This window comes from Phascolarctos cinereus, unplaced genomic scaffold (assembly GCF_003287225.1).
Source record: "Phascolarctos cinereus isolate Bilbo 61053 unplaced genomic scaffold, phaCin_HiC Scaffold_1;HRSCAF=81, whole genome shotgun sequence".
In the NCBI taxonomy this organism is placed as follows: domain Eukaryota; kingdom Metazoa; phylum Chordata; class Mammalia; order Diprotodontia; family Phascolarctidae; genus Phascolarctos; species Phascolarctos cinereus.
In genome coordinates this window covers 98,733,240-98,760,898 of record NW_027555514.1, presented here as the reverse complement: position 1 = coordinate 98,760,898, position 27,659 = coordinate 98,733,240, and the positions used below count along the sequence as shown (strand labels likewise).

At 41.2% G+C, this 27,659-nt stretch overlaps 1 protein-coding gene across 4 annotated transcripts; it reads left to right on the top strand.

Annotated features, from left to right (window-relative positions):
* The first annotated feature begins 989 nt into the window (after positions 1-989).
* LOC110216327 (TRPM8 channel-associated factor 2-like) lies at positions 990-27,659 on the top strand. 4 transcript variants are annotated; one of them, XM_020998130.2, is made up of 8 exons: positions 990-1,118; positions 3,010-3,653; positions 16,933-17,921; positions 18,338-18,429; positions 20,030-20,243; positions 21,445-21,684; positions 23,112-23,449; positions 24,319-27,659. In XM_020998130.2, exons 2-8 carry the CDS (start codon positions 3,034-3,036, stop codon positions 24,571-24,573), a joined length of 2,748 nt encoding a protein of 915 aa, XP_020853789.1. In that variant the 5' UTR covers positions 990-1,118; positions 3,010-3,033; the 3' UTR covers positions 24,574-27,659. The 4 variants fall into 4 exon arrangements, with proteins under 4 accessions (XP_020853789.1, XP_078009263.1, XP_020853791.1 ...); XM_020998132.2 differs by having other exon boundaries at positions 1,040-1,118; positions 3,013-3,653; XM_020998131.2 differs by lacking the exon at positions 990-1,118 and adding an exon at positions 1,169-1,249.

Here is a 27,659-nt window from a genome sequence, read left to right as displayed (position 1 = left end):
CCAGCCTTGGAGTCAGGGGGGACCTGAGTTCAAATCGGGCCTCAGACACTTGACACTTACTAGCTGTGTGACCCTGGGCAAGTCACTTAACCCCGATTGCCTCACCAAAAATAAAAATAAAATATTACTCCCTGAAGGGGTCTATTAGGCTCCCAGAGTATCAAAAGGGTGAGATGTGCTGATAAATGTTCAACAACTGGCTCTCGGGGGGAAAAATGTACAAACCACATGCTTTTAAATGTAACTTACGTTAATATCTTCTTCATTAATTTTTTAAGTCTAGATCATCAACAAAATAAATTAAGCCCCATCAGCCTTTGCTGATTTCCAAGGTGTAAATGTTCACACTGAAAAATTTAGCAATAGGCCAAGCTGGCTCCAGCACATCAGGAGCCCATGACCCCTAAAAAGGTTAAGATTTTTGGAATTCTAATCTCTCTCCATTTCCCTGTTCCTCCCCCTGTCCTTCTCTTTCTCTCTCCTCCCCCTCCCCTCTTCTCTCTCTCCCTTCTCCCTCTCTCCCCTTCCCTTCTTTCTCCTCATCTCCCCCTCCCTCTCCATCTTCCCCTCCCTCCCTCCCTCCTTCTCTCCCTTTCTCCATCTCCCTCTCCCTCACTCCCTTTTCCTCCTCCTCTTTCTCCATCCCCTTTTCCCTTCTCACTGTCCTCTGAATCCCTCTCTGCTCCTCTTTTTCCCCCAGGTCCCCCTCAGTCTTTATCATTCCCTTTCCCTTTCTCCTTCCCCTTCTCCTTCCCCTTTTCCTCTTCCCCTTTCCCTTCTCCTTTCCCTCCCCTTCTCCCTCTCCTTTTCATTCCTCTTATACCTCTCCTTCCCCTTTCCCTTCTACTTTTTAAATAGCATGATGCTTAGGCCGCAGTCCCTGAATGACATCAGAGGCCTAGAAATAAGCAGGCGCAGGGAGCAGCTCTGTCTCCCAGCAAGCTCCACCTCACTCAGGCCAGTAGCCAAACCAACCAGGAAGTGGAAAGGAGGGAAACTCAGACACACCCCTCCTGCTGCTGTATAAGTCTCTAGTCTCACTTTTTCATCCTTTTCACTTCTCAGGAGCCCTCTCCTTTCTACTTGTGATCCCGGAGGTGAAGCAAAAGGACGGGAGTGTGAGTTTTCTCCTTTCTCTGGGTCTTGGACAGAAGGATCTTCCTCCCCCACCCCCATCCCGCACCCGGGCCCCTCCAAAGGAGAGCAATCTGGTTTCCTGGGCTGGGTGCATGAATTAGGAAGTGAGCAGGTAACAGTTTTGGGGTATAGACGGTTATCTGTGGACTTGCAAATGGGATGTATATATAAATAAATAATCTCTGCAGCTTCAAAGTGACAAAGGAGTTCTACTCATTGATCTCGGGGCTTTTCTCTGTCTCTTTATATTTGCCCCTTAATATTTATGGCCCCATTCAAGTCTGAAACACATCCCCTCCCAGAGCAGTATCATAGAATCATTTTGTCACTCATCTAGTTCAAAGGCAAATCTCAGACTCCCAGATTGGGGAGCACCCAGAGACTACTATAGGATTGAGAATCAGAGAAAATGCCTCTGACGCACTCCTGTGTGATCCTGGGAAATTCCCTTAATGGCTACTTTCTTATCTGTAAAAATGAAGACTAAATGGCGTCTAAAGTTCCTTCTAGCCCTAGAGGTTTATGATCCCGGAAAAAAAACCGCAGTGTGGTGGGCCAGGACCCAGAAAAACAGGGCAGAAAAGTAGAGGTCAGGGAGCATGGGGACTGAGAAAAGGCCAGGAGATTTGGAAGTTAGGAGGTCAGCGATGTCTTTAGAGAACAGTTTCAGGAGAGCATGTAGGACAAACGATAGACTGAGGGGAGTTAAGGAGAGAGTAAGTATGGAGTGGAAGGTAATGCGATATGCACATCTCCAGTGCCTGTGGGGAAGTGAGTCTGGCATAGCTTGGGTTTTCTAATCTTCTTTTTCCTAGAATCCTACCAGGGAGTTTCCAGTACAGTTTAGATTCTGCCTGGGGTGATAACTACGGGAAGCCTCTCTGAGCTGATTGTCCTTTCCTTTATCCCCATAGCTTCTCTGGAGCACACTGCATAGAGCCTTGGTCTGGAGTCTGGAAGATCTGAGTTCAAATTCAGCCTCAGACACTTACTAGCTGTGTTTTCCTGGACTAGTCGCTTAACCCCTGTTTGCCTCAGCTTCCCCAACTGTAAAATGAGAATAATAATAGCTCCTCCCTCCCAGGGCTGTTGTCAGGGTCAAGTTAACTATCTGTAAAGCTCTTAGCACAGTGCTTGGTACCTGAGAGGCACTTGATAAATTCTTGTCCCCTTCCCTCTCCTTCTTCTTCATGGAAGAGGATGATCTGCGTTTGGCTGAGTGTGACTATGCACCTATAAGGACATGGGTAAAATTCATTCTCTTTGGTGTCACCTGCTGACTTCCCTGGTGACTGTGTTCACTGAGTTCCTTACTTCAGTTTTCTCACTTGTAGAATGGGGAGAAATTCCCAGGTCACAGAAGAAATTCATTACTGTCTTTAAATCCCTCTGAAGCCTACAAATGAACCTATGTAAACCAAAGAGCTGCTGCTGTTTATCTCATTCTTCTCCAGTATTTTTAGAGGGAAGAGGACCAGTGGACTAATGTTTTCTATTTTCAGAAAAAAAAAAGGGAAGTGAATGGAATTTGCATACTATGTGGGCTAATGAGCTTTCTTTAATTCCTAGCCAAAATCTAGCATGTTTCATTAAAAGGATTATTAGTGAATGTCCAGAAAATTAGATGGTGGACATCTAGAAATGGAAATGATGACCAAAATGAGCCAGCATGGCTTGATCAAGAACAGATTGTGTCAGATTAACCTCATTTCCTTCATTGACAGGGTTAGTAGACTAGCACATCAACAAGGAATTCTAGGAGCAGAAGGATATAAGCATTTATTAAGCACCTACTGTGTGCCAGATTCTGTGGAGGGAGGGACAGGATTAGGGCTATATCACCCATCTGAAATTTTGCTTCTCTCCCCACAGCAGGCAAAAAAAAGAAAAGCCACAATGACATCTCCATCAGATGATTTTGAGGTCCTAGTGAAAGGGCTGAACAGTTGGAATCTCCCCAAAGGCCCTATCCCTTGTGAACTGCTGCTGGTGGGTGAAGCTGCCTTCCCAGTACTGGTGAATAAGAATGGTCAGGTCCTTATTGCTGCCTCGCGTTATGGCCAGGGCCGAATGGTGGTCATGTCCCATGAAGGCTACCTGCAAGATAGCATGTTGGCTCAGTTTCTTTGCAATGCTGTGGGCTGGCTCAACCTCAGCCCAGGAGCTGCTGTTGGAGTGCACACATCTGTGGAATCTCTCACTGGCATTCTCTGTGACTCTGGGATGAAGGTGCAGACCACGGATGGCCTTCAGAACTCCTTAGGAGTTTACTGCATCAATGCCTATAACAGTTCCTTGGCCAAAGAGATGATTCAATTTGTGAAAAATGGTGGGGGCTTACTCACTGGGGGCCAAGCCTGGTATTGGGCCAGTCAACATGGACGTGACAAGGTTTTGTCCAGCTTCCCTGGAAATCAGGTGACCAGTGTAGCTGGTGTATACTTCACAGATACCTATGGCGGCACAGATTTCCTCAAGGTCTCTAAGAAAGTACCTAAAATTCCACTTACAGTCAGGTGAGTATCATGGGTATAGTAAGGGTTATATTAAGAAGCAGACATAGTCCCCTTAATGAAACAGTACTAGAACTAGACATTTTGAGACGAATAAGTCTCATTTGTACTGTCAGGTCACAGGAATGCTATGGACAGACAGAACTATCCATCAGTATTTGGTTAGAAGGGGAGCTGTGGGATCACTGTCATATGAATATCAGTGTCCATTTTAGAAAAGGGAACAGAGAAGGATTGAATAGAAAGACAAATAAGGACACAGTAGTTGTGTTCTTGATGAATTTAAATCACTAGGCCCAGATGAACTTTACATCTAGGTACTGAAAATGCCAGCAAATATGATCCTGTTGACAAGGATCTTTAAATAAGAGATTGGGGAGAATGGGAGGGAGCCCTGTAGGACATGAGTACTAATGTTATTTTGATTTTCAAAAAAGGGAAGAATGTGGCATTTATTTGAATTCCTATCCAAATTCTAGACAGTTTTATTTGACAGGATGGTTACTGTATGTTCACAAAGTTAAATGGTGAATATCTAGAAATGGTATCAATAGCTTTAAAGAGCTAGTATGGCTTCATCAAGAATAGATTATGCCAATTAACCTTATTTCCTTTTTTGATAGGATTAGTAGAGTGGTAAATCAACAAGGTATTCTAGGAGAAGATGGAACAAGCATTTATTAAGTGCCTACTAAGTACTAGGCACTTTGTTAAGTGCTTTACAGATATTTAATCTTTACAGCAATCCTGGGAGGTAGGTACTATTCTTATCCCCATGATGAAACTGAGGCAGACAGAGGTTTAGTGAGTTGCCCAGGATCACACAGCTATCAAGTATCAGAGGTTGGATTTGAATTCAGGTCTTTCTTTTCCATGCGCAATACTCTATCTGCTGTACTTCTTAGCTGCATCTAATGATAGACTGTATGTAGACATTAGCAAAACATTTTACAAATGCTATGCTCTGGTGCTATCTTTGTAGACAAGACAGAAAGGTGTGGGTTCAGAATTGGTCCAAATTGGGGGCAGCTAGGTGGCCCAATGGATATAGCACTGGCACTGGATTCACGAGGACCTGAGTTCAAATGTGACCTCAGACACATAACACTAACTAGCTGTATGACCCTGGGCAAGTCACTTGATCCCATTGTCCAACCAAAAAACAAAACAGCAGAATTGGTCCAAATTGTCAGATCTGAGGAGTAGTGATTAATGGTTTCTTATTAGAAGGTATTTTCTGGTTGTTGTGTTCTATAGATCTGTGCCTAGGTGTGTGCTGCTCAACATTTAATCAGGGTCTTGGATAAAAGCATAGATGGCATGCATGTCGAAATCAGTATCCAAAAAGTTATCAACAGGCATTTAGCTGAATCCAAGAAGATGGAAATTATTCTGGATAAATGTAAAATCTTTTACCTAGGATCAAAAGATCAACTTCAAAACTGCAGAATGAGACAGGTTTGTCTAGATAGCTCTTCTGCAAAAGATCTTTTGGGTTCTTAGTGTGGTGCAAACTCAATATCCGTTAACAGTGCTATGGCAACCAAAATACAAAAGCTAAATCTGTCTTAGGCTCGATTAAGAGATATTTAGGCTCCATGGAGATGAAGTGTTACAATGTTATGCTCCTTCTCTAATCTGACATGGTCAGACTATATGTGGGTATTATGTGATTCTGCAAATTGTTCTGTGGAGATCAAGGCAAACATTTGGCCTGTTAGCCTGACCCTGACAAGGTGCTGTCTAACTTGCTGGGAATGGATATGACTAGAATCCACTTCACGAATACTAGCAGGTTTATAGGCCTCCTCAAAGTCGCCGGGATTGTAGTGACAGACATAGGAAATGATGTTCCCTGCTACAAAGAGCCAGTTGGAGCTGAGATGTTGGAAACTACAAGGCCAGGAGGGTGGTGAGGGTACTATCATAAGCAATTATTATTCCCAGGCCTGGACGCTAGATTTGTTTATCAGGCAGCTAAGTGGTATAGTTGATAAGGTGCTGGACTTAGAGTCAGGAAGACCTAAGTTCAGATTGAGGAAAATAATATTAATGCTATATCATTTGAAGTTTAAGATTAATCTGTAATACACCCATTTCTGGCAAAAGCTCCATCTTTTAACCTACCTTTTAGTCAGGGGTTGGGAACCTGTGGCCTCGAGGCCACATGTGGCCCCCTAGGTTCTCAAGTGCAGCCCTTTGACTGAATCCAAACTTCACAGAATAAATCCCCTTAGTAAAATGATTTGTTCTGTAAAACTTGGACTCAGTCAAAAGGCTGTACCCGAGGACCTAGAAAGCCACAGGTTCCTTATCCCTAGCCTAGGTCAAGAGACTTTTCCCAAACTGGCTGAGGAATTGCCCCCAACCCCCGAGGCAGCTACCTGTGTAGGAACCCTTGGGTTTGTGTGTGTGTGTGTGTGTGTGTGTGTGTGTGTGTGTGTTTTACCCTGTAAACAGAAGCCAATCTGAGCTAGGTTTTCCCCCAGGGACATGGTCCTCTGTCTTTGCTTTTCCTCTCATCCAATTGCGGGTGACCTGTTCTGCCCAGGAGGAGACCAAGCTAGTGAAGACTTGATTGAGATGGAATATGTTTTTCTGGTCAAGTATTGCTGGAGGTAACTGTCTCTCAGGGAACACCTGGCATTCACTGAGGGTCAGAGAGGGGCATGATCAGCCACATCTGAAGGCCAACCTACCACCTATCAGTTTCAAGGGAGGTCCCAATGACATACTGTCAGAAAGAAGGCACTTGGATTCAAAGCCTTCAACATTTATTGGCTGTGCCACTCAAGTCATTTAACCTCTGTCTACCTCAGTTTCCTCATCTGTAAAATTGGGCATAGGAATCTGATGTAAGAATAGGCCATATCCTAAAGTATCTTTTAGGACTGGGAGGAAGAAATAGTGTTACTCAGAAGAATGGATTAAATCAAATTAATATTCATTTTTACCTCTGATTTTAATCCTAGAAGGACGGGTTATACCCGTTCTGCTCTTTTAATTTTTTTGCAGCTCAAATATAGTCAGAAAAGAGATTGGCTGGTACTTTATTTACAATTAGTCATTTTTTCCCCTAAGGCAATCCTGGGACACACCCTAATTTCTTTAGAATTCTGAATTGAGATAATCACTGCTAACTTTACCTTAATTACAGGAGCTTGGAGACATCTAGGCAGTTTTCTGTTAATACTCTAGTTTCGTCACTAAATCGTGTTGGTTTTTTTTTAATTTATTTCCACATCTGATTGGAAGGTCACTTATTCTGTGTTGATTCTGCAGCAGGGAGGTGACATTTTCTTGATCCTGTGTCCAAATCCATTTTCTTGTTAGTTTCCTAAGAGTCATATCCTGCCAACCAAACCTGTTTTTCCACACTCAAAGTCCCTAATCCCAAGTAAATCTCACCATCCAAACTGGCTGTCACTGTTCCCCAGTTGAGCAATGCTGGAAATTGGAATCGTGCTGATTGGGCCCACTTATAAATATATGCTATCAGACCTACTAAGTGCACTGAACTGATGGCACTTTGTCAGGGCCTAGCCCCCATGGAGCTCCTGCTGCTGCCTAACTCCTACTGTATTCCTTAAGCAGGTAGTGAAAAATCATAGGGTCATAGATTCAGAGCTAAAAGAGACCTTCAAAAGTCATGTGGTTCAACCCCCTCATTTTACAGATGAGGAAGCTGGGACCCAAGATAGTTAAGTGACTTGCACAAAGACCGTCAACCAAAGTAGCAGAGTCAGAATTCAAACCCACCTCTCCCAACTTCAAATCCAGCTCCCTTTCCACCACGCCAAAATATTTTTCAGTCCCCCTGACTCCAGACTTTTACCTCCCAACCTCTTACTGTCAGAAAAGAATCTCCTCCATGTTGATGAGTTTCCCCTATTAACCCACAGGCTTTGGATCACTTCTTAACTCTCTGGATTCTCTGCCCTTAAACTCTCATTTTGTGCTGTATAGGCATAACCCACCTAGTATCAGGAATCAGTTCTGGGAAAACACGATTTTACTTGAAACAGCATTGTAGAGGTCATTTATTTCTGTAGCAATGTTATAAATGAAAGCTATTTGGCTGGGCAGCTCAAATATGGTCTTTAAAAGCTTAAAATGTGTCATTTTAGGGATTTGAGACAATTATAGGTTTAGGCTGGGCTGGGTAGGTCTGGGTAGGGCTGAGTAGGTTGACCTGAGGTGTGGAGACATGGTCCTTCAAGCCTTAAGACAGACTTCTGCTCATTTTTGTGGGTGGCAACTAGCAAAATGGGTAGGGAAAAGAACAGTGTTTGGGAGGAGGTATTGGCTGGTCAAAGGATAAGACAAAAAAATCATTGGCACCCTAAAATTGATGGAAAAAAAGAGATTTATTCTTTTCCTCACAGAAAGCCTCTGATCTTTAGTATAAAATCTAGCAACTCACATATGAGGTAGAACATTCTAACAAACAATAACTGTTATCTGTAACTGAGAAATTTACAGTGCATTTACTCAGAACAGAAGCATGGAAACATTTTTAGCTCTTTAGCAAAATGTAAAAAGGGGAGGATGGTTTATTAGAGCTGGAACCTGGGGGTTCTGGAGCCAAAGTATCTTTTTTCTGTAGAATAAAGGATCAAGGCAATCAGTTAGACACTGAGGTGGAAATTGTAGAAGTTGGGCGAAAAATTTAATAATCTCAAGATTTTTTTGCTTCTTGTTCTTTATTTCATTGAGTTCAAGAAGCAGCTAGTTCTATTCATTCACTTACTGCTTCTTTATTTGGAGGTGCTACTGAGAAAGGCAAAGCTCTCCTAACTGAACTCTCTGTGTAAAGTATTTAGCAACTCTGTGATGTTTGATGATCCAAGAGAAGGAAGGAAATAAACATTTATTAAGTGCCTGCTATATGCCAGCAACTGTGCTAAGTGCTTTAAAAATATTATCTCATATGGTCATTACAGCAGCCCTGGGAAGTAAACACTCTTTTTATTCCCCTCTTACAAATGAGGACACTGAGGCAGACAGAGGTTAAATGACTTGCCCAGAGTCACTCAGCTAGGAAGTAGGTGAGGCTACGTTTGAACTCACATCTTCCTGATTCTAAGCCCAGTGCTCTGGCCATCTATCCAAAATAAATGTAAGAGATAACATCCTGTACTATACCATGGACTTCACTGATACTATTAATTTTCCAGGAATCCTCAAAATTGATGCAGGACCCAGGCCAATCTCTTATTCTTATTCCGTGCCTAAACTCCCTGCTCCTCTGAGTCTGGGGAGTCTGAGGCTGGAGGATCTCTGGAGCTCTGGAGCTCTGAGCTTCAATAGGAAAAAAGCCAATTTTGTATTAGCGCTATCACACATCAGTATGGTGAGACCTCGGGAACAGAAGATCGCTAAGCTAATTAAGAAAAGACGAGCCAGCCCAGGTGGAAGAAACAAAGCAGGTTAAAGCTTCCATGCCAATCAGTGTTGAGATTGGGCCTGTGCGTGATCATCGCACTTCCAGTCTAGGCAAGATGGGGATACCCTGTCTCAAAAAATCCCAGCAACAGCAGAACAGAAACTTATCCAGGGAAATTCTAGCATTAGTGTAGGGGATTTCTTCTTCTTCTTTTTTTTTTTGATAGTCTCTGAATCCCAATTTGAAACATGGAGGACCCTGCCTGCCCTCTTGCTCCCTAGGCCTACTTTGCTCCTTGCATTCAGATGCCTATCACATAATCCCTAATTACATTTTCTCATTCTTCTGCCACTGACATGATATCTTGAGACAATAGAATTAAAAGTTAAATTAGCATCTAACCTAAGTTCTTCTTCCAAAGTAAAGTGACTTGCTCAACACCACACAACTTTTAAATAGCAGAGTTGAGTCAAACCCGAGTTCTCTGATCAGACAACCAGTGTTCTTTTCTCCAAATCATGGTATGAAGGGTCTAGAACTCCACTTTCCTGACCAATCTAGCCCAGGCTCAAATCTCTTACTCAGTTTTGGGCTGAGCTCATTACCCATGTTGAGCACCTGTGTGCTGAAAAACCAGTTAGGCCCTGCCCATGGAGAGCTGAAGGCTGCTATTTTTATCTTATGGGTTACTAATGCCAAAAAATTCACCCCTAGTGGCCAATCTTTTTGACTAATGGAATGGGCTATATATGGAAGCTGCATGTCATAATACAGGTAACATACATTCTTCATAACCTTTGTTTTGCCAGTGAGGGTAGATTGCTATGATAATAGCAGGAAGGTGATGTGGTGGTTGAAGCACCAGTCATTTGTCTCAGACACTTACTAGCTGTGTGACCCTGAGCAAGTTACTTCACCCTGTTTACCTCAGTTTCCTCATCTGTAAATTGAGCCAGAGAAGGCAATGGAAAACTTCTCTAGTATCTTTGCCAAGAAAACCCCATATGGGGGTGACAAAGAGTTGGACATGACTGAAATGACTGTTCACTGACAAAACTGACATGTAGAATCCCGTTAAAAAATATTATGTATTGCTCACTTTATCTACGGTATTCTTCCTCTTGAGGAGAAGCATTATACTCTGGAAGATAGAGCTCTAGACCAGGAATCAGAAAGCCTGATTTCAAATCCTTCCTAGCACTTAAAAGCTATGTGGCCTTGCATCTCTCTGAGTCTTAGTTTCTTTATAAAAAGGGGGTAAAAATGAAACCTATTACACAGGGTTATTGTGTGATCAGATGAGGAAATATGTGTAAAATGCTTTATGAACATCACCTATTATTATGAGGCTTCTAAATGGTCTACACTTCTTTTTCATTTTTTAGTTTCAAGTCACATTTTCCAAAATAGTTTCTCCCATCTTTTCCTGTCCCCATTTACATTAAATTCACAGTGTAGTGCTAGAAAAATAATGTCAGCAATGCTAAAGCCCCAGCAATTTGAGGCCAGCAAGCAAAACTAAGAACAATAAAAATGTTTGTTCTTAGCTATGTCAAGACAAAAAAAAAAGGATAGAAAGAGTGTTATCCTTGGATGCTGAGTGAACTGGCATAGGTGATTATTAATCTGTTGTCAGTAATATTTGAAAGATCATGGGGGGGCGGAGCCAAGATGGCAGAGTGAAAGCAGTGACTTGCTTCAGCTCTCCCCCAAACCCCTCCAAATACTTATAAAAAAATTGCTCTAAATAAATTCTAAAGCATCAGAACTCACAAAAAGACAGAGTAAAGCAAATTTCCAGCCCAAGACAACCTGGATGGTTGATCAGAAAGGTATATCGTGCAGGGCTAGTAGAAGAGCACAGTGGGGCATGGGCACACAGGCCACAGTGATCCCTGAGCAGGCCTCAGAGGACTGAATCGCAGGCAGCTGTGGCAGCTTCCAGACTCCTCAATCTACAAACACCAAAGACAACTTAGAAGATCAGTGGGAAAAGTCTGTTTCTGCGGTGCTAAGAGAGGAGTACAGGATCTTGGCTCCATTCCCCCCAGAGTGCGGCCCTGGGAGGGGCAGCTGCCTCCTGAGCTTCCAGTCCATAGATTAAGGGGAAATCGAGTGGCTGATCAGAGGGGGATTGCAGGGATCTCTTTGCCAGTGCTGAGGCAGGAATCTCTTGCTTTGCCCGTGTTTGGATCTGGGTCACAGTTCTGGGCGGTGGTCCTAGAGTGAGGAGGAGCACTGACATAGTGGAGCTTGTAATGGCTGTGGAGAGGAAACCCACTTCACAGTTACAGGACAGAAAGGAGTACTTGTGGTCACTAATAGACCACAGCACAGGCCAGTAAAGGAGTAAACACCTCACCCCTTATCATACCACCTTGGAAGAACTGAAAATTTACAGGTACCTACAAGTATCTCTGAAAACAGTTGTACAAACCCCTGAAGCTTGGGACAGTACACTCTCCACACTGGAAGCAGACTCTTACCTTGAAAAAGAGTTTAAAACTCAAGTAATTGGCTGGGATCATGAGCAAGCAGTGCAAAAAGAGTCAGACTATATTATCTTACTTTGATGATAAAGAAGATCAAAATATACAACCAAAAGAAGCAACAAAGTCAAAGCTCCTACATCCAAAGTGTGCCCAATAAAAATATGAATCAGTCTCAGGACTTGGAAGAGCTGAAAAGGGATTTTGAGAAGCAAGTAAGAGAAGTAGAGGAAAAACTGGGAAGAGAAATGAGAGTGATGCAAGAAAATCATGAAAAACAAGTCAACAGCTTGCTAAAGGAGACCCAAAAAAATACTGAAGAAAATAACACCTTAAAAATAGCCTAACCCAAATGGCAAAAGAGTCCAAAAAGCCAATGAGGAAAGAATGCCCTAAAAAGAAAAATTGGCCAAATGGAAAAGGAAGTCCAAAAGATTACTTAAGAAAATACTTCCTTAAAAATTAGAATAGAGCAATTGGAAGCTAGTGACTTTATGAGAAATCAAGACACTGTAAAACAAATCCAAAAGAATGAAAAAATAAAAGACAATGTGAAATATCTCATTGGAAAAACAACTGACCTGGAAAATAGATCCAGGAGAGAGAATTTAAAAATTATTGGACTATCTGAAAGCCATGATCAAAAAAAGAGCCTAGACATCATCTTTCAAGAAATTATCAAGGAAAACTGCCCTGTATTTAGAACCAGAGGGCAAAATAGAAATTGAAAGAATCCACAGATCTCCTCCTGAAAGAGATCCCCAAAGGAAAACTCCTAGGAATATCGTAGCCAAATTCCAGAGTTCCCGGTTCAAGGAGAAAATATTACAAGCTGCCAGAAACAATTCAAGTACTGTGGAAACACAATCAGGATAACACAAGATTTATCAGCTTCTACATTAAAGGACTGCAGGGCATGGAATATAATATTCTGGAGGGCAAAGGAGATAGGATTACAACCAAGAATCACCTACCCAGCAAAACTGAGTATAATCCTTCAGGGGAAAAAATGGTCATTCAGTGAAATAGAGGACTTTCAAGCATTCTTGATGAAAAGACCAGAGCTGAATAGAAAATTTGATTTTCAAATATAAGACTCAAGTGGAACATGAAGAGGTAAACAGGAAAGAGAAAACATAAGAGAATTATTAAGGTTTGAACTGTTTACATTCCTGCATGGAAAGATGATAGTTATAACTCATGAGACCTTTGTCAATATTAGGGTAGTTGGAGGAATAAAAATATATGTATGTATGTATGTATGTATGTATGTATGTATAGATAGATAGGTAGATAGATAGATAGAGGGCACAAGGTGAGTTGAAGATTAAGGGGTCATATCTGGAGAATAAAATTAAGGGATGAGAAAGGATTATACTCACAGAAGAAGAAAGGGAGAGGTAGAATGGGGTAAATTATCTCACAAAAAAAAACAGAAAAGAAAAGGCTCTTACACTGGGGGGAATGGGGGAAGGTGAGAGGGACTGAGTGAATCTTATTTTCATAGGATTTGGCTTATGGAGGGAATAACATGCACATTCAATGGGGTATAGAAATCTGTTTTACCCTACGGGAAAATAGGGGGAGAAGGGGACAAGAGAGCAGGGGGATGATAGAGAGGAGGGCAGATTGGGAAAGAAACAAATACTTCTGAGGAGGGACAGGGTCAAAAGAAAGAATAGAATAAATGGAAGAGCAGATAGGATTAAGGGAAATAGAGCTAGTTTTTCACAACATGTCTACTATGGACGTGTTTTGCATAATTGCACATGTATAACCTATATTGAGTTGCTTGCCTTTTCAGTGAGGGTGGGTGGGGAGGGAGGAAAGGAGAAAATTTGAAACCTAATGTTTTAAAAACATATGTTTAAAAAAATGTTTTCACATGCTACTGGGAAATAAGAAATACAGGAAATGAGGTACAGATGTCTATCCTGCCCTACAGGAAAATAGAAGGGGAAGGGGATAAGAGAAGGGGGGAAGAGGTAGAAGAGAGGACAGACTAGGGGAAGGGATATTCAGAATGCATGCCATTTTGGGGTGGGGGAGGGGTGAGATGGGGTGAAAATTTGGAACTCAAAATTATTGTGGAAGTAAATATTGAAAACTAAAAATAAATAAATTTATATTTAAAAAAAGAAAAAAAAAGATCATGGCAAACAGGAGTAGAACCAGAAGATTAAAGAAGGACAAATAAAGCATCCTGATTTAAAGAAAAGGAAAGAGAGGAGTCTTCAAACTTTGACTTTGATTCCTGGGAAAATTCTAGGATGAATTGCTAAAGACGTGATTGTTGAACCTCTTCAAAGGCAAGTGTTGATTACAAGGAGCTAATGTGGTTTTATTTAGAACACTCCAGCCCACACTGTGAAATTATCTTCATTTTTTTTATAGAATTACTAAATTAGTAGATGTAGAGAATACACAGATAGGGTTTACCTGGATTTTAGCAAAGCTTTTGATAAAATATTTAATACTTTTCTTGTGGAAAAGATGAAAAGATATGGACAATATGATAATACAATAACATGAATTCAAAACTGGTTAGAGTGTCTAGACTCAAAGAATAGTTGGTAATGGTTCAACATCAGTGAGGAAGGAAGTGTCCAATGGAATACTTCTGGGTCCTGTGCTCCAAGGATTATTTCTAACAATGACTTGAATCAAGATTAGATGTTATGTTAATTAAGCTAAAGATGCCACAAAACTAGTATATTGGACAGTAGAGTTTGGATCTAAAAAGATCTCAGTAGACTGAATATAATAAGATGACATTCAATAGGGATGAATATAAAGACCTACAGCTGGGTAACAAGGCTCAACTTCACACGTTTAAGAGACAGGAGACATGATTAGACAAAAAAGTCTGGAAATTAGAGTGGATTACAAACTCAAATTTTTAATCAGTAGTGTGATGTGATAGCCACAAAATCCAATGTCATCCTGGTCCATATTAAGAGAAGTAGTGGGCACCATAATTTAAGAAGGACATTGATAAACTGGAGGGTGCTCATGGAGAGAAACCAGGATAATTTAGGACCTTGAATATATGCCATATGAGGATAGGCTAAAGGAACTGGATGTGTTTATCCTACAGGAGACAAGATGTGGGCAGACATGATAGTTGTATGCAAGTATTTGAAGGTTTCTTACATGGAAGAGAGATTAGACTGGTTCTGTGTAGCCCCAGAGAGCAGTACTAGGAGGAAAGAGTGGAAATTACAAAGAGGCAAACTTAATTTTTATTTCATGAAAAATATAGAGCCTTTGGAAAATGCAATGTACTGCCTTGAAAAGTGGTGAGTCCCTCTTGTAGAAGTACTTAAGCAGAATCAGGATCACCATTTCTTGAATATGTTATGCTTCCTTTTGTGCATGAGATACACTACATGATTATTGAGGTAAATTCAAACTGTTGAAATTCTGTAATTTATGAATGTTTATGTTGACTCACTTTGGTGGATTTTATCCAAATCCTCATAGAATTTTGCTGCTTCTTAAATTTTCTGTTGAAACATAAGCTCTCACTTACGCAGCTATTTAGCAATAGTATAAGAGGCAGATTGAAGTAGGGGATAGACCACTGGACTTGGTGTGAGAAGATGTAGGTTAGGATTCTACTTTAGGATTCCACTTACTAGCTTTGTAATGTTAGGTAACCAATATGGGCCCATGGTTTCCTTATTTACAAAATCTCTAAGATTCCTTCTAATCCTAAATGTATCATGCTATGAACTATCTTTATAGTGAATTATTTCCTTATGCTCACCTGGACTGAGGAGGGTAGGATGACCAAATGTCCCATGAAATAATATTTCTTGTTGACTTTGGACACAAACCAAACTCCTCTAATTGCCTTCTCTAAGAAGAAATTGAGAGCTGCCCAACCATTTATGTTAAACTTTATTTTTGCTTTTATTAATAATAAAATTTTCAATATTGATGTGCTTCATTTCTTCTAGTAGGTATTAACTTTGTGGTTGGCCAGTATGAAGGAGAACCAACATTTAGATGAATGAGTATTCATTAAGATAGTCTAAGGACAATGTGATCACTAGTCTCTCCTGCCCCCTTTAACACAGCTCTTCCACTAGTACAGAAGCAGACATGGGCCACAGAGGCTTGAGGATTGTTTTTTATTTTAATCTAGCTCATGAACAAAAAGAAATCACCACTTTGTGGCCAACTGAGCCTCTCCTTACTTAGCAGACTAATCTTTGGATCAGTGAAAGAGTCTTCCTTTCAGGCTTAATAGAACCTTCTGGAATCTGTTCTACACTGACCTAGACTACAAGAACTTAGTCACCTCCATGATGTACCAAAGAACTTCTGTGGAAGGATTCAATGAAACACATTTTTAAAAAATACTAATCCTTGCTTTGCTCATTTCTCTAAAAGAAAAAAAAGGCTGAAAATAATGTCTATGGTTTAATATTATTAAGCTATTTGAAATGATAAAAAGAATGGTTTCAAGTAACCTGGGAAGACTTGCATGAACTGATACAGAAAGGGCTGGGCAGATTGTATACAGTCCAAAGGCGGGTGGCCAGAATGAAGAAGACACTGGAAAACATGCCACATACTTATAAGTACAGGAACTAAGAATGTTTAGCATAGAGAAGTAGTAGGGCAACATGATAGCTTAATAGTTGTCTTCAGGTGACTGAAGAATTGTCATATGGAGGAGGGAATCTGTTTTCTTAGTCCCAAAGGACAAAACGAGGAACAATGGTAGAAATTATATGGAATAAGATTGTAATTCATTGTAAGGAAGCCTATCTTTTTTTTCTACATAATTATTATCATTATTATTATCTACATACATTATTATTATCATTATAATTATTATTTTATGTGGACACATATTACATTGAGTTTCCTCACATCATACAAAGTATATCATACTCTCTGGCTGGATGCATGACATTCTACCTGCTACCCCAGAAAGTGTCATCTGCTAGCTTCTTCACGATCCAGATTGTCTTGCCTCTTCAGTGTTTAATTCTGTATGAGATTCAGTAGTGGTCGCCCTCTGCCACTTTGCACCCCCCAGTCTCTGTAACCATTGAGGGTGGGTCAGTAAAGCAAACTTGTCATAATAGGTGGCACAGCCCAGAAATGCAGTGGTCTGTTTCAGGACATAGTGAGTTCAAGCAGGTGTTGAATGGCTTCTTTTTACTGTAGAGGGATCCATGCTTCTGGTAGGGCTGGTACTAGATGAATTTTGGGGTCACTTGCAGCTGTCAGATTCTATGACTGCATCTGGGTAAGCCCCTACATATAGTGGGCCCTGGAAATATGGCTCATGTAGAATAGCTGACTACTGTGCTTTGTCAGGAATATTCCCATCTCCTGTGTTCCTTATCACTCCTTTAACCACTGATGGGAACAAATGCTTCATTTTCAGCTTTGGGGAGGACCTCTCTCAGGACCAACAGCAACTCCTGGATGGCATCACAGAACTGGATATTAATACTGGTGGACTGCCTTCTCAGCTTCTGGTGCATGGGGCCTTGGCCTTCCCTCTCGGGCTAGACTCTTCCTTGGGCTGCTTCCTGGCAGCTGCTCGCTATGGCCGGGGTCGCGTGGTGCTTGCTGCTCATGAGGGCATGCTCTGCGCCCCCACGCTGCGCCCTTTTCTGTGCAATGCTATTACCTGGCTGGCAGGAGGGCAAATGGGCACAATTGGGGTTAACTCTAATGTTAAAAAACTGTACTCACTGGTATCTGAAAGAGGCCTGAAATGCACCATAGAATCCCACCTAACCGCTGGTTTAAGTGTTTACTGCTGTTCAGCTTACAGTGACCAAGAGGCAAGGAAGCTCCATGAGTTTGTGGCAGAGGGTGGAGGGTTACTGATTGGTGGCCAAGCCTGGTGGTGGGCCTCTCAGAATCCTGGCAAGACTGCTGTGGCTGATTATCCTGGAAACCACATCCTCAACCCCTTTGGCCTTAGCATCCTAGGTTGTAGTCTAAAAAGTGGCCGGTTTCCTGTCCTTGTGCCTGGTAAAGGAAACTATCACTTCCGCTCAGCATTGTCTCAGTTCCAGCATGAAGTAAAAGGAAGCAAGGTCTTGGCAGAAGGCTGGCAGTCGAAGCTAGGAAAGGACTGTAAAGCCTTCCTGAAGATTCCTGCGGAAGGAATCCCTGCCTATGCCTCCCTACATAGATTCCTGAGGAAGGTGCTCAAACAAACTGGCCTCCCCCACGTCAGCCAGGACCACCCTGTGCACAGCAATTCCTGTGAGGCCACCCTGCTCCATATGGCCACTGAGCTTGCTCAAAATGGGACTGATTGCTTTTCACTGATCCGCAGAGCTAGTAATGGGACTTGCCCATCCCAGCTGTACTCCCCAGGACCTCCCGTCACCATGGAGATCAATGGTACTAGTCCAGGTAAAGATGGAGGATGAGGGCCAATGGATAGTTGGGAAAGAATGGGCTGGATGAATCCAGTAGGACATCACAGGACTTCAGTTGCCTTGAGAGCCTGTTCCTTTAAGGGGATGGGGCTTGAATTATTGGGAGTAGTTAAAGGGTAAGCAAGTAGGGAAAGGGTTGGGATATCTAAGGTTCAAGGATAGGATAGCAATTATTTGGGAAGAAGTGTGAAGACTCCAGAAGGAACTATGGGCTCTGAAAAGGGGATATAAGAGCTCTTGGGGATGATATCAGGGCTTTAGAAAGGATATGAGGATTGTAGGAGGGATTGGGGGTGGGGTCTGAGAGGTGATATAGGAGATCTGGGTGAGGTAAAGAGAATGAGGGAGTCAGGGTAGAAGAATTCTATCCATTATTATGTCTCTCTTCAGATGCTACTGTGTGGGTGAGCACTGGACTCTACCTCCCTGGAGGCTTTACTGCAAACATCATGATGCCTTGTGCTGCCACTGCTGGCCTACAGGTAACTCCCTGTGCCTGCCCATTGCCTCTCCTATACAAACATACATCATACATACATACATACAAATATACATATATATATATATATATATATCTTATATATATCTCCTCATGGCTGTTCCTTGCTCTAACACCACTTACTCTCTTTATGGCTGCCACCACCATATTCTTCTGGTTCTTTTTGTTGTTGTGCTGTTGTTTTAAAATTTTCTTTTTTTACTGACAAGCATTTGTTTTCTTTTTCCCAAATCTCATCCCCTAATTGAAAAAGGAGAATGAAAATAAAAAGAATGGTAATGGTAATACATATGCATAGCCAAGCAAAGCAAATTCCCACATTGGCCATGTCCAAAAATGTATGTTGAATTTTGTATCTTAAGCTCATCTGTCAGGAAGTGGGCAGTGTATTTCATCTTTGGTCATCTAGAATCATGGTCTGTAGCATTGGTCAGAGTTCTCAAGTCTTGCAGAATTGTTTTTCTTCATAATGTTGTTGTTATTGTCTAAATCGTTCTGATTCTGCTAACTTCACCCTATCAGTTTCTACAAGTATATCCAGTTTTCTCTGAAACCCTCCATTTTGTCAGTCAGTCAATACACATTTATTAAGTGCCTACTATGTGCTAGGCACTTTACTAAGTGCTCATCTCTTAGAGCAAAGTAATATTCCATTAAATTCATAAACCATAATTTATTTAGCTGTTCCACAGTAGATGGGCATTCCCTTTTGGTTTCTAGGTTTTTGTTATTGCAAAAAGAACTGCTATAAATATATTTTTTTACATATAGGTTCTTTTCTTCATTCTTTAACTTCTTTAGGGTACAGGCTTTGCATTGGTATAGGTAGGTCAAAGGGTATGCACAGTTCAATTGCTTTTCAGGCATAGTTCAAAATCTCAAAATGGCTGTACCAGTTCGCAGCTTCACATTACTATATGTTAGTGAGCCTATTTTCCCACAGCCCCCCCACCAACAACCTATACCTATGATTAAACCTCTACCTTCCTATTCTTGTCCTCAATTTCCCTTCCAGGGAGTTCCAAGCAAAATGGTTTAGTTTCTGGACTAGATTCTATCCTATCAGATGGTGTATCTTAAACAGCAAGAGATCCAGAGAGTGTGGGGTCTGGTGTGTTTTATCCAATAGGAAGAGAAGTTCCGAAGTTTCCGTGTTTTATTTTACTTCCCCCCAACCTCTTTCTGGGATGAATACCTCTCTCTTCAACATAAAAATTTTCCTTATGACAAAAAGCTACCAAGTTTTGTCACACTGGATTCTCGTTCCATGCAGGATATGTGCTTTAACGCAGACAGAGAGGGACAATTTGTGATGTTTCATCTCCTAATGTCATCACTGAAGAGTTATAATCAGAACATCCTATTTTTCCTTAACAGCTCATTATGCATCTGTCACCAATGATTTTGTTAATCCTTATTGAGCCTATATTGTTCTTCTGCATATATGAGCCCTTAGCAGTGTTGAGTCACTGCCTACCCAATGCCCATAGTTCAAGACTAGTTTTGCATGACAGACACTGATAAATGATTTAGCACACACTTTCCGGTGGTTCTTAGCTGTGTTCATGACTCCCTTTTCCCAGGTACAAATTGGCTGTCACTCTGATGATCTCAGTGGGGCCAAGAAGCTTTGCCGAGCACCTGTGGTGATTCACCGATGCTGCCTGAACAGACCAGAGCTGTCAGTCTCCTCCCTCTGGGGGGGCCTCATCTATGTACTTGTACCTAAGAACAGTAACCTGGGTCCTGTGTCAATCACCATCACTGGAGCTGTGCCTGCTCCTTACTTCAAGCTGGGTGAGTAGAGATTTCATGAAGACTAAGCCCAACGGTACCTGGAAAAAGGGTGAAGGAATTATAGACTAGGTTATAGAGAAAGAAAATAATGAGTACCTTGGATTGGTAAAGAGAAAGAAGCTGTATTGAGGGTGGGGCATTAGGGAACTTCCTGTGTCCATGGAGAATTCAGGGGAGCATGAGGAAAGGTGATCAAGGATTGGCCTTTTGTCTGCAGAAATGGGGATAGGATGCATACCAAAGGGGAAAAGGCACTGAATTTAGAATCAAAGGACTTGAGATCAGATCCTGACTCTGCTACTTACTGGTTGTGATACTGAACATTTTACTTTAGCTCTTTCATGAGTAAAATGACAGAGTTGTACTAGATCCACAAATTTATTTTTAAAGAATATTTTGACAGCTATTTCAGCATAATTGGTTTCTTTTGTAATTCTGTATTTTATTTTATGTACTTAAAAATTGAGGAGTCCATAGGCTTTACCAGGCTGTTAAAAGGGCCCATGCACAAAAAAGGTTAAGAACCCCTATAAGGACCTTTAAAGTCCCTTCTGGCTCTAAATCTCTGATCCCTTAGAGTTATTCTCCTATTGAAATCAAAATTTCAACTTTCAGCCTTAGGAAGTAGAAAAATGAAGGAATACTTAAAACAATGTAGTGTCCATAAGGAGGGAGGTAATATTGGGTCTTTCCTAAAGCTGTGATCAGATCTCCATTTTAGGATAGACATTAATGAGCTATACCATAGACAGAAAGGCACCTGGGGTGGCGGGATGACTAGAGGGTATGTTATATGGGGCTTAATTGAAGGAACTGCAAGTATATAGCCTGGAAGAAAGAAGATTTGAAGGGATATGGTAGTTTTCCCATATTTAAAAGGCTGTTAGGTAGAATTAGGAAGATTTGTAGTCTGTTTGGGTTCAGGGAACAAATTTATGAAGAGGGAGCTTAATTTATGGAGGCAAATTTTATCTCAATGTAAGGAAAAAAAGTCTTAACAATTAGATCTTCCTCAAAGTGAAATGGATTGTTCTGGGAGGTAGCAAATTACCCAAAGCGGGACGTCTGCAAATAGAGGCTGACTGAGCACTTATCAGGAACAGAGAGAAGGGAATTCCTGTTCATGTTTAGGTATGGGCTGGATTAGATGGTCTCTGAGATTCTATGATAGCTCCATTAACCCCACAATCTCTGTCCAAAGGGGAGACATCTCTGGAGGAGTGGAAAAGCTCCATCCGCCACTACCCAGTGCCCTGGGGGGAGTTGGCAACAGACAATATCATCTTCACAGTGCCATCTGAACATCTTCAAGACCTGGAAGACCCAGAGCCATTGCTTCATCTCTGGGATGAGATGATGGGAGCCGTGGCCAGGCTTGCATCAATAAGCTTCCCTTTCCCTCGGCCTGAGAGGATCGTGGCTGATGTACAGATCTCAGCTGGTGGGTGTTCTGGAAGTTGGGATGGGAGATGCCTTGTGCATGTGAGAAATCAGTACAAAGTTCACAAATATTATTTATTCATCATCTTCTCTATTGAAGGCATTATGGATGATGGGTAATAGTACAAGTGAGCAGGAGCTTATGAACTAGTTGGGAAAATAAGAGAAAAACCACACTGAAATCTCAAAAGGAACACAAAAATCAAATAATGGAATTCATTCATTCATTCACTTATTCCAGTAAGCTTTTATTGTGTGCCTCAGTGTGCAGAACAAGAGCCTTCACAAAGTACTGCTAGAGAAAATAAATGCTATGATTTCAAAGCAGGGGCTTCAGTATGTAATGGAATGATTAAGGAACGTTCAGTGGAAGGTGAAGGACATGCTGCTCTGGGTCTTGAAGAATTGGCAGAAGTCAGGTAGAGATAAGTGGAGTCAAGTCAACAAATCAGTAAGCATTTATTAAGGACGTATTGAATGCCAGCACTATTCTGACATAAAAAGAGAGGCAAAAGACAATCTCTCCTCTCAAGGACCATACATTCTAATAAGGGAAAACAGCTCGTCGACAACCAAATACAAAAATGATCTACACGGGATAAAATGGAGACAATTTCAGAGGGAAGCCCTAGATTAAGGGAATAGTCACTGATTACAGAGGCCTGGACCAGCACCAAAGGCTACACAAATGGGAAAGAAAGAGCATAGTTCTTTACTTTAGGAGAATTCACAATATAACTAAAGCTGACCATAAGAAAAGGGAAATAATCTGCACTATTCCTATCTTCCCAAGCTACAGAGGGGATATACCAATGTGTAAAAATATATAAAATAATAGCTAGCATTTATGCAGTGCCTACTATGTTCCAAACACTGTGCTAAATGCTTTACCAGTATTACCTTTTTATCCTCACAACAACCCTGGGAAGAAGGTGCTTTTAGTTATCCTCATTTTGTAGTTGAGGAAACTGAGGCAAATAGAGATTAAGTGACTTGCCCAGGGTCACATAGCTAGTAAGTGTCTGGGGCTGGATTGGAACACAGGCCTTCCTGACTCAGGGCCCAGAACTCTATTCACCATACAGCCTGGCTTCTACAAGAGGAAAAAACACAAAACTTAACCCAATGCATGGAGCATTATGGTACAGGTGTATGATTCCAAAATTGACAGAATGTTAGAGGCACATAGAAACAATGTAACACTTATATGAGAGATAAGAAATTGGGGCTGGACTGGTGGGGTGAAATGGGAGAAATGTTTCTTCCCTGTTTTGACTAAGAGAATCCATCTATTCTCATATAAGTGTGAAAATGTTGTGCATGAGAGAATATGGGGCGGGGGAGATTCATTATGAGAATAACCTAGGGGTCGTAGATGGGACTCTCACATAGAAATCTCTGCCTTCTCTTCCTTCCTCCACTCCACAGGCTGGATGCATTCAGGATACCCCGTCATGTGCCACAAGAAGGCAGCGGGGGAATTAGTCAATGAGAAGAAAATAAGGTCTAATGGCATCTGGGGCCCCATCCATGAGCTAGGCCACAACCAGCAACGGCAGGTCTGGGAGTTCCCCCCACATACAACTGAGGCTACCTGCAACTTGTGGTCTGTCTATGTACATGAGATGGTGCTGGGCATCCACCGGAGCCAGGCCCACCCTGCACTGACTCCCTCACATAGGGAGACCAGGGTACAAGAATACCTGAGAAAAGGGGCTCCCCTAAAAGAATGGAGTGTTTGGACAGCACTGGAGACTTATCTGCAGGTACTGGAAATGAATTGAGGGAGAAGGGAAGACTACTACTACTCCTCCTCCTCCTCCTTTAGCATTTATATAGTGCCTCAAGGTTCACAAAGTGCTTTTTACAAGTTTTCTTATTTGGTCCTCACAATAACCCTGTAACATAAGTGCTACCATATACAGATGAGAAAACTGAGGCTGAGAGAGTTTAAGCGATTTGCCCGAGGTACCCATCTATATCAGCTCATGGATTCTGGACCTTCATGATGCTAGATATCCTGTTGCCACTTCTCTGTGCTTTACTTGTATAGCCACAAAATGGGAGTGATAGTCCCATCCCTAACTATTGCCTAGTAAAAAGGTGAAGATAAATGAGGGAGTAGATAAAAAGTATGTTGCAGAGTTTCTTTTAAGGGTCTCTGCAGAAATAAACATTCTAATTTATGTAGCCCAGATAAATGTTCTCTTAACTAATTATGATTATAAAGACTATTGGACATTACCATAAAGCATTCTTTGTAGGTCTAGTCACAAAGGGTGTCCCCTCTTTTACCATTATTATGGTATTATTATTGGTATGACCATGGGATTATATTACATAGTATCAATGTGTCATAATTTGACTAAGGCCTAATTTCTACTAGAGTGATTAAGCATTCTTGAAAGTAGTCATTTACCCAAGGTGGCTAGTAGAGAATAAGACTGATTGATCATGTCCAAATGGATGTTTAGTGTAGGAGAGAAGGAAATTCTGTTCAAATGGTGGGAATGTCACTAATATTCAAGAGGGAGCCTCTTACTGCAGTAAAGTGAAGTCATTGATACTCATGTGCTGGGTTGTCGCTGGAAACAGACCTTTCACTCCACCCCCTTTTCTCTTTCTCTTCTCTCAGCTACAGGAGGCCTTTGGCTGGGAGCCTTTCACCCAGCTCTTCACTGAATACCAGACATTATCTAGGGTGCCCAATGACAATGCTGGCAAGATGAACCTGTGGGTGAAAAAGTTCTCTCACCAAGTGCAGAGGAATCTGACTCCTTTCTTCCAGACCTGGGGCTGGCCTGTCAAGGAGGAGGTGGCTGCTTCCCTGGCCTGCCTGCCTGAGTGGCAAGAGAACCCCATGAATGTCTACCTTCTCATGAACAATTAAGGGATTGGGCAGGCCCAGTGCACCTGTGGACAGGATATATCTCCATCTCCAAAACTCACCTATGGATTGGGTGGGAAATGCTCAGGGTGCAGGGAGTCAGTCCTATGCATTCATGTTCAAATACTCTAGGTGGTGTGAGGGAGTAAAGTTATCAGGAGAGTACAAGCTATCTGAAGAGAAAAACAAGAAAAACCACTTAGAAAGTTGTATAACAACACAAGTTAAATAACAATGACAATATTCCTTCCCCCTCTGCCTCCAAAAGGGGCCTCAGAGCCTATCACGAACTGGCACCAAGTGTTCCTCCTCTGAGGATCTGTCTTTGATTTAAAAATGCTGTCATTCATCAATACAGTATAACAGTGATAGCTCTGGATTTGGCATCGGGACTTTGGGTTGACTCCTGTCTTTGCCATGTAGTACATGTGTAACCTTGGGCAAGTTGTTTAATCTCTTTGGGCCTCAATTTCTCTTTCAAATGAGAAGATTGGACCTGGTGACCTCGAAGGGCCCTTCAACTCTGAACTATGATTGTATGAAATTACTTCCTGATCCTCAAACACAACCGTAAGACAAGTTCAACTTGTCTTTTCAGGAATCCAAAAATATTTTGTCTGAGCTTTTATTTTTTGATACATTGTTCTGAACATCTGGATATGGCCCCAAACTGAGACATGAATTTATCATAAGAATCAGCCATTCCTTAGCTGGTTCATCCCAACCTCTGATAGCACCTATATATATAGTGTCCCAAAAGTCTTAGTGAAGTTTTAAATTTTTGAAAGCTTAAGCTCCATTAAGACTTGGGATACCCTGTATAATCTCAGAAAGCCAGAGTGACATGTGGTACCTCTTATTAGCAAACCTGCTTTTTAGGTGATACACAGGACCTTCTCTATGTTTTTGAGGTAATGTTTCAGAAGCATTCAGCACATTGAATAGGATATCCAACTAAATTTTAAAGGAAAGATTCTGGAATAGTCCTTAAGCTACAGCAAAAAGACTGTAAAATCACAAGTTGCAATAACAAAATATCGTCTGGTTTGCTCCCATCAGTTCATTCCATCTGCCAATATCCTTTGCATGAAGAAAGCAGTTGTAGAGATTGCATTGATAGAACCTGAGAAAACTAAACTAAAAGGTTTTCTGTCTGTGGCTTAATCACCTCCATAAATATTTATCATGTGCCTACTCAGTGCCAGGCATTGTGATAAGCACTGAAGCTAAAAAAAAAAATAGGCAAAAGACAGACCCTGCCCTCAAGGAGTTCATAATCTAATATGTGTGTGTCTATGTATTACGCATGTACATACACACACACACATACACACACCCCAGGATAAATAGGAAATAAATTGAGGGGTGGAGAAAGACTACCTTTAAAAGATGGGATTTTTGTTGGGATTTAAAAGAAGCCAGGCAAAGAATTGGAAATTCAGAGAATGACTATCAGTTGGGGAATGGCTGAATAAGTTATACTATATGAATGTAATAAAAGACTGTTGTTCCTTAAGAAATGATGAACAGGCAGACTTCAGAAAAACCTGGACTTACATGAACTGATGCTGAGTGAAGTGAGTAGAACCAAGAGAACATTGTACACAGCAACAGAAACATTCTGTGATGACCAACTTTGATAGACTTAGCTCTTCTCAACAATGCAGTGACCTAAGATAATTCCAAAAGACTCATGATGGAAAATGCTATCCACTGCCAGAGAAAGAACTATGAAGTCTGAATGCAGATTGAAGCATACTATTATACTATTTTCTCTCTTTTTTTTTTCTCTCATGGTTTTTCTTTTTTGTTCTGATTCTTCTTTTATGACATAACTAATGTGGAAATATGTGTGATATGATTCTACATGTATAGCCTGTATCAGATTCCATGCTGTCTTGGGGAGACAGGAGGGCAGAGAGGGAGGGGGATAATTTTAGAACCCAAAATCTTATAGAAGTGAATATTGAAAACTAAAAATAAATTAATTAGTTTAAGAAAAGAAAGAAGCCCTGGAAGTCGATTGGTGAAGATGAAGAGGGAGAGAAGTCCAGGCATGGCAGTCAACCAGAGAAAATGCCCAGGGCTGAGAAATGATGTGTCTTGTTCATGGAAGAGCCAGGAGGAAGCCAGTGTTACTAACATGAAGAGTCCATGACTGGGAGTAAGATATAAAAAGAGTGGAAAGGTAGAATGGGGTTAGGTTATGAAGGGTTTTGAATGCCAGAGCATTTTGTATTTGATTCTACAGCCAATAGGAGGCTGCTGGAGTGTATTGAGTAGAGGGGTGATGGTTAAAGCTGTACTTTAGGAAAATCATTTGGTGGCTAAATGGAGAATGGATTGGAGTGGGAAGAGACCTGAGGCAGACCCACTAGCATGCTGTTGCAGTATTCAAGGCATGAGGTCATGAGGGCCTGCCCTATAATGGTGGCATTGTCAGAGGAGAGAAAGAGGCATATTCAAGAGATGCTGCAAAAGTCAAATCAATGGGCCATGGCAACAGATTGTCATCTGATGCAATAAAGGCATTAAAAAAAAAATAAGTAAATATGCACCACCAGACTTCAGGGCATCAACATGAAGGTTGTGATGCCAGTGACATTTATGGAAGACTTACATAGCCCTAAGTCAATGTATCCTTCACTTTTCACTCAAAAAAAAGTACCTGCTATGTGCCAAGCATTGTACTGGAGAATAATCCCTTGATATTCTCAAGAATTAAGACATTCTTCTGGTAAAGAGGAATTCAAACAGAAGAATGGCCCTGTCGTCCATGTCCCATGTTTTCACTTGTGGTTTTCAGAACTGTTTTGAAATTTTTTATTTATTCTTGTTTCTTCTGATTATTTCAATTTCCTTTTTTCTTCTGTTTACTTCTGTTTATTCTTTGGGCTGAATTATCCTATTAGCCTACAATGAGGCAAGGCAGGGGTCCTGAACTTTATAATGGTTTTATAATGGCATATATATTTTGATACTGTATGTAATATAGTATTATAATAATATAGTAAAATATGTATAATAGAATAATATGTAATTAATATTAGAGTAGTTTACAATACAGTATATAAAACAAGATTTTATAA

Bases quoted from the DNA above. Each gene is read 5' to 3' on its own strand.
- LOC110216327 (XM_020998130.2), top strand. From the start codon at position 3,034: ATGACATCTCCATCAGATGATTTTGAGGTCCTAGTGAAAGGGCTGAAC. The intron at 3,654-16,932 runs GTGAGTATCATG...CTTCATTTTCAG, and splicing joins AAAATTCCACTTACAGTCAG to CTTTGGGGAGGACCTCTCTC. The intron at 20,244-21,444 runs GTGAGTAGAGAT...CTCTGTCCAAAG, and splicing joins TGCTCCTTACTTCAAGCTGG to GGGAGACATCTCTGGAGGAG.